The 16,282-nt window shown below is 38.7% G+C and overlaps 1 protein-coding gene across 8 annotated transcripts in view; it reads right to left on the bottom strand.

Annotated features, from left to right (window-relative positions):
- Window positions 1–16,282, bottom strand: part of diaph2 (diaphanous-related formin 2) — a 559,041-nt gene that overhangs the window by 241,718 nt on the left and 301,041 nt on the right. For all 8 annotated transcript variants that reach the window (XM_052154718.1, XM_052154723.1, XM_052154724.1 and 5 more), the window contains 2 exons: window positions 7,306–7,404; window positions 1,576–1,670 (listed from right to left, as the gene is read on the bottom strand). In XM_052154718.1, the coding sequence (XP_052010678.1) occupies window positions 1,576–1,670; window positions 7,306–7,404 (194 nt within the window). The remainder of the gene's footprint in view (window positions 1–1,575; window positions 1,671–7,305; window positions 7,405–16,282) is intronic.

The raw sequence follows: 16,282 nt of genomic DNA, 5'->3' as shown, positions 1-16,282 counted from the left end.
GTGAGGGGGCGGATTCGACCGAGTGAGAGAGAGAAAACTGAAACTAAGAATAGAGACAAGGAAGGAGGTGTGCACACTTGGCAGATGAATATCCCCTATAAAGCGGAGCTGAATGTGGGAAAAGGTCATCACTTTAGCTGTCCTGCTACTGTCACCCCAGTTCAGGCTTTCCACACTGAGCCAAAACCACATGGCAATTAAAGGTCATATCTGCTGCCAGTAACAGCCAAGAGGGGCCCAATGTTGACCAGGACATCTAAAAATCCCTTATCTCATCCACCTGTTTCCAGCCTTTCAAAGATGAACAAAGGAAAAAAAAATAGAAGAAAATTAGGTAAGATCCTTCAGTTTGCACTATGTGGACAAACGTTGGAGATGAATTATGGTTTAACTGGATGCGGCCCAAATATCTGCAATGTAAATGGCTAGGGTAAAAGTCTAAATTCCCCCAAGTGGTCTCTAAGACAGACACCAGCCTGTTGATTGTGTAATAGAGTTGACACTTTCATTCCTCCTAATTCACTGTAGTGAAAATACCACCAGACACTTTGAGGGTTAGAGAGGGTGAAGGCTTGTGACAGAAAGGGTGGTCTTATGAGATCAAGTATTTCAAAGACAGCTGAAGTATCTTTAGCTTAGGAAACACATGCCATTTGCAGTTAATGCGTTTAAGAAGAACAAAAACCACTGAGACATTTAGGGCTTGAAGAGCTTCCTGAAAGATCATCAATCTTGCCTGTTAGACAAAGGGCAGTGGGAGGGAAGGTGGGGCGGCAGGACTTTTGCCAAGTCCTGTCCCAAAGCAGCTATTATGAGAGAATGAAAGCGGAGCTTCAAATTGCCTGAGTGAATAAGAGCAGACTTAGTATTGTAAATGAAGTACTGCCTGGCATCAAAGGCGCCACTGTAATGAAGTCTTTCGAACGTACACACAGTCATCTGTAGGCATGAAAAATCTCTGAGCAAACACAAAAGTACGGTAGGTAGTTTCACCAATTAAGTTCAGGTTCCTAATAAGAATCCATAGGAATTTCTGGCTTTTGTAACACAAATGTATTTGTTTAAGGGTAATGCTAGGTATAATATATTTCTTTAAGTCAAAATGTTACACATACTCCTTTAAAACCTGAAGTGTATGATTTCTGTGACACTAGCATCACACCAAATGGACGTTTTCAAAAAGATTTCAGAAAACTGCTCCCATCTTCAACTGGTGCTAACAGATAGTCCAGCCCCAAACCCACCCCATTGGTCGAGGCAATGTTTGCTAGAGCCACAGAGTCATATAGTTACACTTTTAGGTGAAATCAGCATACAAATGGCTTGCTTATAGTTGCATCTTCATATTAAGATGGGATACAAGAAATACATTGAACATCGAAAACATTACAATCAGCACATCAGCTTAAAATTTCCCAAAAAAATCCAAAGATTCCTGGTATCTTAAACTAGGACCTGGACTCTATTTTGACCAGGATGTGTTTGCATTTTACACATTCCCCTGTGAGTGGATAAAGGTTTGAAATGGGAGATCAAGCTGCATTATATGAAAGTGTCTATGCACATAAAACTCACCTGGATTAGCGCTTCACTTAGCCTCTCCTCATCCACCTCCAGCACGATATTCCGTATCTCTTCATAAGGCAGCCGGAATGATCCGAGGAAAATTGCTGTTGGGAGAAAAAAATTAATAAATATAGAGAAGTCATTTTCTGTCCTATTTGTTTAAAGATTTCAACAGAGGCTCACTTACTGTCCCTCAGAAATGACCATGGAAAAAAGTCAATAACTTCTCTGTTTGATCTATTTCAGGGCAATTGGAAAGGAAAGAGAAACACATTTCTCTGGCAACAATAAAAGCTGCTAAACAGCCTCAGATTTGAGGCCCTAATACCAGATAATCATCTTAATCAGCATCTTAAACTTTCACCTGGGATGAAATGCAGATAACCATGGGTGCAATTTCACCTGAATTTGATAACCCAAGCTCTATCACTTCTGAGAAAAGAATAGTCTGTAATTATAGTATACAGTATATACTTTAAAGCACATCAGTGGGGAACCAGACATAATTGTACATTAATTTCTGAAGGAGTCTCAGAATTGAGTTTAAAACTACTTTAAAGGTGCACTCAGTAACTTTTGTCTTTGTGTCATATTGGACTTGCAGTGACACCTAGCGGCTTGGAACCAGCGTAATTTAAAATCAATAGTTTTCAGTTTCAGATGCCATTGTAGAAATTTAGCATTCACAGTCAGCCATGATTATTTTATTCAAAGAGTGAAAGTATTGAATACAGGACGGTTACTGAGATTAAGTGAGTAGTATTCGGCTGGACATAATATCTAAAATGATTCTAAAATGGCAGCCTTTAACATGTCCTTAGATTAAAACACTCCTGTCACATTTTCCTGTAGTGTCTGGAAACAATGTTGAGCTGAACCTGACCTTGTTCTGGGAAATTCGTATGGTACAGAAACATTCAAAATGTTGCTCTTGTTTTGTACCACCTACCAACAGCAATTTTAACACGTTTTAGACTACTGATGGGAATGCATGGCTGAGTGGATAATGAAGATGATGCGTTTGAGTCTGTTCTCTGAAAGGTGTTTTTTATAATCAAATTCCTCCATCCCAGCCAATGAATCAGACTCTTCTGCCTCGCCCCACCATCCAAATCTATTGAGCAGGTGAACCAGGTCCAACTTCTGATGAACAGTGATTTAATAAACTACCATTCCCACTGCCTGATTGACCGAGTCTCTGTGAAACTCTGCTCTATTTTCTGCAATTCATTAGCAGACCATCTGCATGTGACAATATGCAGGTTTCTTCAGTTTTGTGCTTTTATTCAGGAGAGGAAGGAAAAGCAACAAGGCAGCTTTTCAAAGCAGGAGGATCATCTGGCAAAAACAGGACACAATAGCAGAGAAAAATATTTCTATAGCAGATTTGTCGCACCAAAACAGTATACAACAATATAACAGGGTTTAAAACTAGACAAGCATTGAAATGTATGAAATCTGGTCATGCTTTAGGGATATGCTAATTGAGAAGCTATCAGCATGATGATGAGCCAATCATCAAGAGTATCGCATGCCAATAAACAAACAAATGGTTAGTCATCGAATATAGTGAGTTTAACAACCCCCAAAACTTATCATATTTGCTGCAAAAATATGAATTGGACCACAAATGCTTTCGCCTCATCTGTTGATTCATTATCATGCTTTACACATTCACAGCAAGTGCATTTTCCTAACTTTTTCCTCTAACAAGTTTGCCTATGACAGATGCATCCCATAATTAATTTCCATATCATATCCAGCCCTAAGATTTAGTTACTTTTTTTGTGTTTTTCAACATAGCATATACCCTGCAAGTCTGCAAATTTCAAGAATTTTAGCAAAGAGAGCATTTCCAGCATTATCTGTTAAGTTGTTTTGAAACTATGTGTGTTGTGAAATGTGCTATATAAATAAAAACTAATTCCTTACCACCTCCACATAAAAGCATTATTAAAAGCAACTCTTACTCTGTTTGTTTAAATGCAATCCACTATATTTGCAAAAAGAATGTGGAATGCTGACGCAGGGCCAATGTGACTAATCTGGAGCGATTTGGAGTGGAGCTGGACCAGGGATGGAACAGAATGCCAGACTGTTAAACATGCTAATGGAGCACAGAGCTCTTCTGGGTGTCACATTGTTAATAGAGGAGATGACTTCATGAAGCTGTTGGCTGCTTTGCTTTCACTAAAGTAAACTCAGTTCACCTCCTACATTAGCCACTCTCTTGAGATTCACAGCATCTCAACTGGATTATTGTTTCAGCTGTATGCAGAACCCCACCCAGGCCCCTGGTACAAAGTAACAAAACAAACAACTTTTCTATATATACTCGCAACAAAACAGCGTGTGATTATGTGTCTTTGTGCTTGCGTAGGATAACTCATAGGCCCCCAGGATCGATAAACTCAGCATCTCTTTTTAACCAGACAATTTCATGGCCAAAAATTGAAAGAGTGGACATTGTCCAGTCAGCCTACAGAGTGTACTCACAGCATGAGGGGGAGAGAGCAATTGATACCTGGGGTTATGAGTATCTTTCGCTAACTAAGAAAAGAGCAGCACTGTATGTTTTTAAAAGTGCTTTAGGTCATTCCCCAAGTCTTGTCTGTCTGGGCTCCCCCTCCCTCTTACAATAAAGGCAAAATATATCATCCCCAACAGAAATCTGAAGTGGACTCAAATAGATGTATTTTTCACTCTCTTTGTGCTTTCTTATCCCACTTCCCCATTCCTCTTCTCTGTGAAAGATGACAGATTGTTGGCTGAAATTAATGTGTAACAGCACTTCCAATCTTGCTCTGGTATTAGTTACTCTTAAGCCTGAAGTGATGTGCATGTGTGGTGCATCAGAAGCAGGGTAAGGAATCAGCGAAAGTGACATAGAAAGCAAGAGAACATGGATCAGGTTGTGAACATAATGTAGAGAGTGAGTAAATCAGGAAAAGAGAGAAATTTTACAGTATCTCTGCTCATTCTTAATTATCTGTCTATTTGTATAAGAAGAAAAATACGTTGTAAAATATTAGGAACACTATGGTTCTAAAAAAGTAACCAAGTGGTCTTCTGCTGTTGTAGCCCATCTGACTCAAGGTTCGACGTGTTGTGCATTCTGAGATGCTATTCTGCTCACTACAATTGTACAGAGGGGTTATCGTATATGAGTTACCATAGCCTTTATGTGAGCTCAAACCAGTCTGGCCATTCTTTGTCGACCTCTCTCATCAACAAGGCGTTCCCATCTGCAGAACTGCAACTCTCTGGATGTTTTTTTGTTTGTTTTTTTGGCACCATTCTGAGTAAACTCCAGAGACCAATATGCATGAAAATCCCAGGAGATCAGCAGATACTCACACTCACAATACTCACACCACCCTGTCTGGCATCAACAATCATGCCACGGTTGAAATCACTGAGATCACATTTCTTTCCCATTCTGATGGTTGATATGAACATTAACTATACCTCCTGACCTGTATTATGCATTGCACTGCTGCCCAACGACTGGCTGATTAAATAATTGCATGAATAAAAAGGTGTACTGTTCAGGTGTTCCTAATAAAGTACTAAGTGAATGTATGTACACCTGTGACCTCACATCAGCTATATTCTACATTACTCTACACATCACACAGTTACACTGTGTTTACAGCACACTTGAACAACGTGTTAACACTATTTGACTCTCATTTTAATGAACATAACTGGAAGTTTGAAGGTAAGGCTTGTTGTATTTTTTCTTTTTTTTTACATACCGCTGGCATACCACAAAATAAATGGCATAGCAGAATCCCTAAAGCATGACAATTCTACTGTCAGCTATGACACTTTCTCTCTAAGAATGGGACTGGAGCGCATTTAAAGATTCTCTTGTTCATTCTGCAAGTGCTGAATGAGAAGTGTATCTCTATTATTGTGGTATTATATCTCTATTATCTATGCTGAATCAACACTCACCTAAGGTAGTATAAAATGAGTTCTCCATCGGCAGCACTATAGCCAAACTCTGAGCTTTATCTTCCTCTATTAGCACATACAAATTGTATTGATGTATTCAATTGGAATCCAAGTACTCTTCCGGCTTAGATGAAAACAGGCACGGGTCGGTCATATACTCAGGTGGCTGGATATTTTTGTGTTTGACATGAATATTTCATGAAGTGAGATATTGTATATCTAAGGTGTTCTCCTCTTCAAGACAAAGGACCAACATTTCCAAAGAGGAATAAAATTGCATTCTGATGCTGCTTTCATCAATCAGAGTCCAAAGAGTCACAGACACTCTTCAGAACACAATGAATTCATACACACACACACTCTCCCTGAAGATTCAAGAGGGGGAAAAGAGAGTGTGACAGCGGGAGAGAGAGACAGTGTTGCAAAACACCACTAGGGTCTGCAATGCTGATCAATAGTGGCCAATAGGCAAAACAATTTTAATAGATAAATACCATCCATCCATCCATCCATCGTCAACCGCTTATCCTGTGTACAGGGTCGCGGGGGGCTGGAGCCTATCCCAGCTAACATTGGGCGAAAGGCGGGGGACACCCTGGACAGGTCGCCAGTCCATCGCAGGATAGATAAATACATTAAATTAAATTAAATTCAGCCCTACTTGAAGCATTAACAAGTGTTTCATATAATTGAGTATAGGGTTGAACTACTGGGGTATAAAAAAGGAAATTCTAAAGGGCATTGGAATTTGGTTCTGTGGTAGTAATAGCATGGAGAGTAGCAGTGAAACAACACATTTCTGCTAGCAATTTCATGCTAAGCTTTGTTTTTCTTGCTGCTAGGCATCTCCTCCAGAAGAATTGTTTTTTGATGTACTGATATGATGATGGCGTATGTAATGAATATTAAATTATTCATTATTTATTGCACAAATCAATATGTGACATTTTATTCGCTAGCCTAATAGTTTACATTTTGTATTTAAATTTTTTTATAGAAATGGTAATACTTAAATTATAATGTGTAATAAACGGGACGCCCTATATTTTAGGGGACACCCTAAATGTAGGAACAAAGTGAATATGCCCTAAAGTTCATTTAAAAATTGTGAGGTTTTTAAATGTTTTTAAAAGAGAAGACTGAAGGATAAAGGAGCAACTTGCAGACTTGTGATTTCCCCCTTTAAGAATACAGGAGAACAGCAATGGATACTGAACGTTCCCTTGGTTTATCCGTACTTTTTGATTCTGCTTGTTGGTGGAATAAAGCAAAGACAAAATAAATGGCTTGTCCTTTTCTGCTGTTATGTGTTAATGGCACAATTGATATCAGAGGTATCGGGTAGAATCCATTATCAAAAAACAGCATCCACAAATCCTGTAGCAGAAAAGCAAATACTCCCGGATGTTGCTTGACAATACAAGAGGATAAGAGGAATTTCAAATATAACATGATATTTATGAACAAGCAAACAAACAAACAAACAACAAAGAAAAGGAGAAAAGTGTCACTCAATGCCTGACAACATTGTGGCTATAGATTCAACAGACTGAACTCTTTTCTGTATTGAAAAAAAACTTGCTTAGACCTTTTCTAGTGTGGTGCAAGACTAGGCCTTCTTTAAAAAGGTAAAATATGATAAAAAAAAAAAAAGCAGTTCTTTAGAGACAAATGTACTTCTTTGAAAAAAACAAAACAAAAAAAAAAAATCAGATCTGGAGTGAGATCTTTTGGCTGGGTGTTAGGGGACACAGATGCTATGGCATGCCAATAACTTACACAGATTCTGGGCTGTCTTGGCATCCAGAATTCGTAGCTCTTTCGCTTTTTTCTTGAATTGTGTCATCCTGTCATCTGTTTCATCCACTTCCTTTTTCACTGTAAGGCAAAGAAATGTTAACAGAGAGTGAGTATTAATTAACAAAATGCTGAATGCATCTGCTCACTGCAAAACAACTGCACTGCATTTCTGTCTTGTTTTCTAGAAAAACCTGAACACAATTTAAATGCACTGCAGAAGCAGAATAGTCTAAGTCTATTTAGACTTGCTTTCAGAAAAAAAATAATTGAAAAATTGCATTTTGTACTAATAAATTACAAAAAAAATACTACTAATAATAATAGCCATTGAACACAAACACACTTATTTTCAAGATATATCATTTAAAAACAAGTCTAAATATTATATTTGGTATTACTTATCAAGTAACTCTAACCTGTTTTTGTAATGGGGACAAAAAAAAAATGTAAATAAAGATTTATTTTATAATAATATTTATTTATTTTCTTATTTTGTTGCAGTGCTCTAGAGTAACAATCCAACACAATTTTGTGACAACTCATAATAACTCATTCGAGATGGAAAAATCTTGTTCTAAGTATTATCACTTGTCATGAGACCAGGTTGAGAATATAAATAGATTTTTGTTTTAAAATATAGTGAGCAAGTAGTCAGGACCTTAAAAATTCCATACAACATTTAATATACATACATATATATATATATATATATATATATATATATATATATATATATATATATATATATATATATATATATATATATATATAACATCGACACAAACTTTTATGACAAGAATCAGAATAAAAAGTCACAAAACCTAAACAAACATTGTTTAAAAGTAACTGTATTGTTCTATTTTCAATGACACATTGACACATTGGTAACCGATATCCCAAACATGACTCCTGTGCTTTGGACCACACATTTTATTTTGTGATTAAACCAAGACTTTAATGCATGTCAGACTTACATTTTATAGCATGACATATAAAAACATCAGATAGAGAGGAGGATAAATGGAGAGAAAAAGGCAGGAGCAAGCACTAGAGACAGACAAGTTAGGCAAGGTGAGACAGAGGGATAGGGAAACAGACAGAGAGACAGACAGTCAGAGACACCGAGAGATGATTTGCTAAAGGGACCATTGGCGCATGACTGCGGCTTTGCTCAGTATATTGGAGGGAGATTTTGTTGGCTTGCTATTGACAAACACAGGGCTAGCTCTGTCAAGGCTCAGAGCCCCAGAGATAATTGTGTTATTTCTGTAATCCTGAGGAGCAGCAGGCATGGGAACTTGGAACAGCCCCTTGGTATTCCAGGGACTGTCTACCTTTGAGGCCTGCTTGAAGAGAGCCTCTCACCATGTGGTACGATGTGTCAGCGAAATCCTTGGCTGAGCCACTGTCACAGTCAGCTACCAACTAACTAAATTACAGAGCAATCAAGGCCATAGCTCTGGGACCCACCCGAGGAGGAGAGAGAATTTCTGGGTAATACTCAGGTGAAAACTGAGACAGAAGAATCCTTAGTTTGGCAGATTGCTTGTGGGAGTGCGAGCACACCTCAGCGCTAATCATCAGAACTCCGCTATTTATTTAAGCCCAAGACGGAAGTCTCTCAGGAAATCTCAAACAAACAAGCCTCTCCCAAGAAATCTGCATATCTGAAGGAGTTATCAAAGCAGGAGCATCTCCTAAGCAGGTGGATTTGCTGCTGGCTATAGGCCCTTGCTGTTGCGTCAACAACAGCACTTTGGTACAGATGCCTGTCTGGTTTGGGTTGGAAGTGATGGTGACTCAACTAAGTATTCTCAGTTTGATGTTCTAGAAGTTTGTTAAAAAAGCTCAGGTGTGCTCAGACTGAAATTATATCAAGTAATTAATTTGTGAAAGCAACTCAACACAACGACAGGTGACAAACTTACAGATCCAAAAGCTATTAAGTAAATTTCTAATTACATTACTCTCACAAGCTGATCACAGTGCTGTGGTCTAATGCTATGGATTTTGACTCTATCATTTATATAAGCAATTTAAGTATGTCAAAGAAAAAAAATGAAATTTGAATATGCTGAGATAAAAATGCACATTCAATTGCATTACATTTTAGATGTGTGCCAAGCACTGACAATGACTTGTGCGTGAGTTCATGTTTTTGGACATTGTTTCTTGCTGTTTGGATTATTCATTGAACCCTCTTGTCAATTAAAAATCTGGTGATTACCCCCATTACAATTTTAAGTAAAACTTAAAACATGATACAAATTTAGTTTGTCATGCCTTTTGACATCCCTACAGTATTCCGAATGTACAGCAGCTCAATTGATCCATTTCAGAAGCTTGTAGAAGTTTTAATTTGACTTTTATTGCAACCTGTTTCCCCTCTCAGCATGTGTGGTGTCTCTGCTCTCATAGAGTGTGGTGCCTCAAATTTGTCACAATGAAGACTTCATTAGTCCATAATGCTTAGGGGTCAAACGGTCTGCGATCTGGTAGGCCTCATTTAGTGGTAGGCTTGTTTCAACTCAACAATGTGGCTCAGTGTGTCCCACTAAAACAAAGCTTCAATGTGGGAAACTTGAGGACTAGAGAAAATACAATTTGAGGAAAAGGGGCTCCAGGAAAATATACAATTTTATTTAATTTTTTCAGGGGAATGAGTGCAGGTGAGGTAGCAGCTTTTAGCCATTTTGTAGGACTCAATATCCCCTCATCGCCCCCTCAGGCGCATTGTCACACCCTTTTACCAGCTGGCACGCCCACCTGGGTGGCTCACGCTCTCAGCAGGATGCTCTCAACACACCCTGAGGCTCTTCAGCTGTTAGAGATCCAGAGCCCACCAGGCCTGCGCCGCCTCGCTCCAAGCAGTGCTGGATTAATGTGAAACAGAGACAGCTCAGCACGAGTTGTCCCAACACTGATTTCATTTATGGTGGAAAGGGCAATTTGAGTGGCTTTGGTTAGTCCACGTGCTGATTCAAATTTCATTCCACCATATGTACGTATTTCCTCAATATCAAGCAATGCATGCGGAGAGAATCTCCTGCAGGGCTTTGCTGGCTGCTGGCTTGCACTATTTTGTCATGTTACGGGAAGTGTGAACAGGAGGACAGCAAGGCACGCAAAATCATTACTGCATGATTGGCTACAGCTCCACCCTCTATCCATCATTGACGATGGGAAGAAGACTTCTGCCAGAGAAAAATTTGCGTGCAAGGCAAACAAGGCAAAATTCAAAACAGCCAAGTGAGCCAAGCCTCATGATCTACCCACTAAAATATGCTAAAAGGGGACCTATTATGCAAAATTCACTTTTACATGGTGTTTGTACATAAATGTGAGTCAGCAGTGTGAAAAACAGTGTGTCAAAATGAATGGTTTTTGTTTCTGCTCTAAAGTGATGTAACGTTTGAACAGGCCTCGCCCATGACTGGTGACGGTCTCCACCCTCTTCCCCTGAGTGATCTACACACAGTCCGCCATTTTTTTCCACGCTGGAGCAGGTACAGTGAGAAGAAAATATGTCTCAGCTTCATAAGCATCATAAGTGTTCTGTTTTTGGCTGTAAAAGTAAACATTATGTTCACTTTTACAGCCAACAACAGAACACTTATGAGTCTTCATGTAGCCACTGAAGACGCAGTGGACAAGTTTTGTTTTTTAAGAAAATGTGCCCCAAAACATTAAAAAAATGTGCGTTTGTTCGTGCAAGTCATTTTACACCGGACTGATTTGTGAATGAGTGTCAATATAAAGCAGCATTTTCAATTTTTTTTATTCTCAAGCATGGATCAGTAACAACTGTTCATGTTCTAACTAAAGCTGAAGTTACCATTGTCTCTGATTGTATTAATGGAGACCAGAGCTATGTCTTTATTTTTTTACTTACTGTCTGTATAACCGCACCTTTATTATGTACAGTACAGTAAGGTGATTGTCTTATTGAACTGAAATATTTGTATGTTTTCTGTGAACATAAGAGAGCTGTACTAAAATTAGAATGTTTACTTGCAAAGGCCAGCACATCTGCACAACATATCAGTACCACGAGGGATGTTGGAAGCCAGATTGACTCACCACAGCTGTGTAGTGTCAATTAACCATTCAGAAATGTCCTGGTTCATTCTCACAGTTGTGACTTCTGCCGGAGTCTCTCCTTCATTATTGTCCGACTCAGGTTCATATATATGGTTGAACTCCAGTATTTACGCTGTAAGTCATATGGTTCTGATTTGTTGTTGCTATAGTCTATGTAGTATGCTGTAGTGACCGTCATCGGCGAGCCTCTTCTTTTTATATAAATGTTTTTTTTGCAGTTTCTGTGAAACCTGCTTAATAAACATTAGCACGCAATACTATGTACATTTTTAACTAAATATCAATAACTTTTTTTAGCCAATTTTGTCGCCTGTGAAAAATCCACCTGAAGTAATGTGAGGCAGATACTTTTCGTAACCATTGGTCCATATTTAAAATGTCAATCTGCTGCTGTATTCAATTTATTTTGGAGGATTTTAATAATTGGACCAAGACTACTTATTCAAATGGAATTAAATAAATATGTGATCATTTCCTCAATGTGTTTTTTAAGAATGTAAAACAAAGCTGTAGCTTGAATAATGAGAAAAGAATCATAAATTGATCATAAAAGTAATCCTTTCTTCATGTGCTTTCTTCTGGATCTTCCAATGCTGATTGATGACTTTGTGTGATGAACAGATCAAACTGTAAGTCTGCCACAACACTAAAATCCTGACATGCACACATTGAAAGGGATAGTTCACCCAGAAGTAAAAATCTATCTAATCATTTACTTGCCCTCATGCCATCCCAGATATGTATGACATTCTTTCTTCAGCAAAACGAAACACATTGGTTGCACTTTATTTTACAGTGCGTGTACATTCAGTATACAGTACTTACTGTGTATTTACACAAGTACTGAGTAATATTAGGTAACTACAAGTATTTATGGGTTAAGATTAACGTTGGATTTAGCATTAGTGTTAGTACCTAGTAAAAACTTTAGGTGTTGTAATTATATAGTATGTAAATGTAGAAACGTACTGTTAAATAAATTGCTACCAAAAAATCTCAGCTCTGAAGGTCCATACAATGCAAGTGAATGGTGATCAGACCTTTGTTGCTCCAAAAATCACATAAAGGAATCCATATGATTTCAATATTTAAATCCATATCTTCAGAAGTAATATAATAGTTGTGGGTGATAAACACAATATTTAAGTCCTTTTTTTTCTCTAAATCTACAATTTAACTTTCGCATTCAGATGTGAATGTTAAACTAAACATACACCACATGTGACTTTCAGATGTAAAAGTGAAAGTGGAGATGTATGGTTAAAAAAAGTCTTACATTTGCTCTGTTTCTCACCCACACCTATTATATCACTTCTGAAGATATGGATTTAAACACTGGAGTCTTATGGATTGCGACATGCGAGGGAAGCGAGCCGGCACGCTTGTGAAGCTTCGTCAACACAGTTTTGAGACTCTTTTGGCGAATATTCATCTGGCGAATGTCCGCACCTTCACCAACAAAAAAGGAAAAACTCTGTTCGAGTCTGCTCACTCAATAAGGAGGACTTTTCTAAGGACTTTTTCCGCTGCTCTGTTTTTCATGGAAACCTAGCTGAATGAATGAGTTATCGGGGAAAATGAGAGGTGGTGGAACATGAAAGTTGGTGTACAGATATAACTGAATTAAAGAAGATGAGCTGTCCTAATTTAGAAGCGCTCTTCATCAACTGTAAACTTTCTACTCGCTGCAAGAGTTTCCCTCATTTATTCTGGTGAGTGTTTATATGCCACAACAAGCAAGCATGAATGCAGCATTGCAACAGCTGACTGATCACATCACAGACACGGAGCAACAACACCCGGACTCATTTATTATTATTCTGGAATATTTTAATAAAGCTAACCTCACCCGTAAATTGCAAAAGACCTACATCACATGCCACACTAAAGAAAGAAATATACTGGACCACTGCTACACCTCTGTAAAGCATGCATCACTCTGTCCCAAGTGCACCTTTAGAACTCTCTGATCACTGTCTGGTTCATCTTCTCCCGACCTACAAGCATAAACTAAAATCAGCTAAGCCTGTAGTAAGGACTGTAAAGTGATGGACCAATGAAGCATAGCTGGAACTACAAGCCTGCTTTGACTGCACTAATTGGAGTGTTTTTGAGGCTGCAGCTACAGACCTGGACTGTGACATCATTTATCAGTTTCTGTGAGACGGTTTCTCTCTCAGACAGCTTCGTCATGCCATAGAGGATGCTTATAGAAATGGTGAGGAAACATTGTACATCCAGGCCAGGAAGACACTTACTAAGGAAATCAGAGTGGCTAAAAAAAGCTACACTGAAAAGCTGAAAAAACTGTTTTCAGCCAATGATCCTGCACCTGTGTGGAAAGGCCTAAAAAGCATCACCAAGTTCAAGATACCTCCCCCTCACTCTGTGTGGCTGATGAACTGAATGTGTTTTACTGCAGGTTTGAAAAGCCAAGTCTCACACCCCTCCCCCGCTCTGATCTTTACTTCACACACACACCAACACCTCCTGGAACCCCCCTCATCCCCTCTCCTGCTACTCAATCTGCATTTATGATCTGTGAGGAGGATGTATGTCGGTCTTTCGGAAATAAAAGATTAGGAAAGCTTTAGGCCCAGACAGTGTTTCACCTGTCTGTCTGAAAGTCTTCGCTGACTGACTGGCCCCCATCTTCACACAGATCTTCAATAGATCACTGGAGCAGTGTGATGTTCCCTGCTGCTTCAAATGCTCCAATATCATTCCGGTTCCCAAATAAAACCGAAATCACAGGACTTAATGACAACAGACCTGTCGCTCTCACATCGGTCATGAAGTCGCTTGAGAGACTGGATTTGGCCTACCTAAAGGAAATCACTGGACCTCTGCTGAACCCCTTTCAGTTTGCTTACCAAGCAAACATGTCTATGGATGATGCTGCCAATATGGGACTGGATTATATTGTGCAACACCTCGACAGACCAGGGACTTATACAAGGATCCTATTTGTGGCCTCAATACAATCATGCCTGATCTTCTCTCAATTAAACTGATCCATGCCCCTCCCAGTCTGTCAATGGATCACTTTTTGACAGATAGGCAGCAGCTAGTGAGACTGGGAAAAGTCATATCCAAGACCCTCACTATTAGCACAGGTGCTCCTCATGGATGCGTGTACATGAATGACTGTGCTGCAAAAGAACCCACTGTCAAGCTCCTGAAGCTTCAAGATGACATGAGTCATCGGACTCATCTGCAACGGTGACAAGTCTGCATACAGATGAGAGGTTGAACAGCTGGCTGTCTGGTGTGGTCACAACAACCTTGAGCTGAACATGCTCAAAACAGTGGACATGATAGTGGACTTCAGGAAAAATCCCTCCGCATGTGATCCATTAGCAGGGAAACACAAGGCTGAGAGAAATTCAGAGAAAAGGCGGTTGCACAATATCTGTAAAGCATTAGCAGTACAAGATTCCTTCTGCCAACATAACCACATGTGTGTTGAATCCACAGATATTGTTATAGGTAGGGATAGATCTTGGCGGCAACAAGGGCCTAAAGCAAAAGGTGAAATGTAATAGCAATAATAGCACTTACAATGAGAAAAGAAATACAAAAAAGCAACAGAAAAACAATGAAGTTCACACAAGCCCTTTCTGTGATTTTTGGACAGAGAGCAGCCCACGGGAGCTTCTCGATTCCAAAAGTTCTCCAAATTTGGGCATAGAGATTGTTTACTGGACTCGATTCCTTCTGCTGGGAGCCTTCCATGTGATATTTCTCCCCAGGCAGCCAAATCCTTAAGCATTAGTAAGCTAAACACTACCACATGTTCTCTTCCGGAGTGAAATGATTCACCCAAGAACAGTCCCAGAGATGTTAAGCTAGAAATGGTGAGAGGAGGACTGCAAAAAGTCCTCTTAAAACGTGTTCAATGTTCAGGCAAAACAAAAGCAACTTTCCAATGGGAAATTCTTTCTGAGAATGTGCAAACTAACTGGAACGATCTGAGACATCTTCTACCTCTGCAAACTGACCATCAAAACCTTGAACAATGTCAATGTGTTGAAATCACACCGGTGCAGTGTTCACATTAAAACCGACTAACAAAAGTACTACCGCTGGTTGGACAATAGTTGGTATTATTGGGTAATTTTCGTTAAACAATAGCCAACACAATTACGCAAGGAAGATTGATTTAAAACTTTGAGCTATATTTTTTTATTAAAATGTGTGTTGTTCAACTTTTTGAAAGATGGCTTTTAAACAGATGTGAAGGGCAATATCTCTTTGGCAACAAACAAATTTCATCCGTGAATTCTCTCCATCATTGGCTACCAGTCGGGTATTTCATTGTCTGGACAAATACATCACTATTGTGTGTTGTTGCGGGTTTAATGTTGCTGTTTTATTACCTTTCATCCGAAGACCCAGTTTAGCTGCTTTAGAAGAATAATGACTTTGTAATGACCTCTGAAGATTTAACCACTGGAGTCTTATGGATTACTTCTATGTAAAACTGGTAACACCGTACTTATATACTGGCAACGCTTAATTAATATACAGTATATATATATATATATATATATATATATATACAGTATATATATATATATATATATATATATATATATATATATATATATATATATATATCAGAAGACATACAGAAGGAGGGTTTTAGTGTTGGATTAAATTTACTTGTACTAAAAGTAAAATATCAATGTGAATTGTTTTTTAAATCCATACATCAATTTACAAAAACCCCCAAATATGAAACTCACTTTCAAGGTTTGAAAACACAATTTTACCATGACCAATTTCTGTCAGTGACCAGGGCTAAAACAGGGTTTGTCACTTTCGAAAACCTGCAACCAATTAATGGTCTGGA

The sequence above is a fragment of the Xyrauchen texanus genome, chromosome 23 (assembly GCF_025860055.1).
Source record: "Xyrauchen texanus isolate HMW12.3.18 chromosome 23, RBS_HiC_50CHRs, whole genome shotgun sequence".
In the NCBI taxonomy this organism is placed as follows: domain Eukaryota; kingdom Metazoa; phylum Chordata; class Actinopteri; order Cypriniformes; family Catostomidae; genus Xyrauchen; species Xyrauchen texanus.
This window is presented reverse-complemented; position numbering and strand designations above follow the sequence as displayed.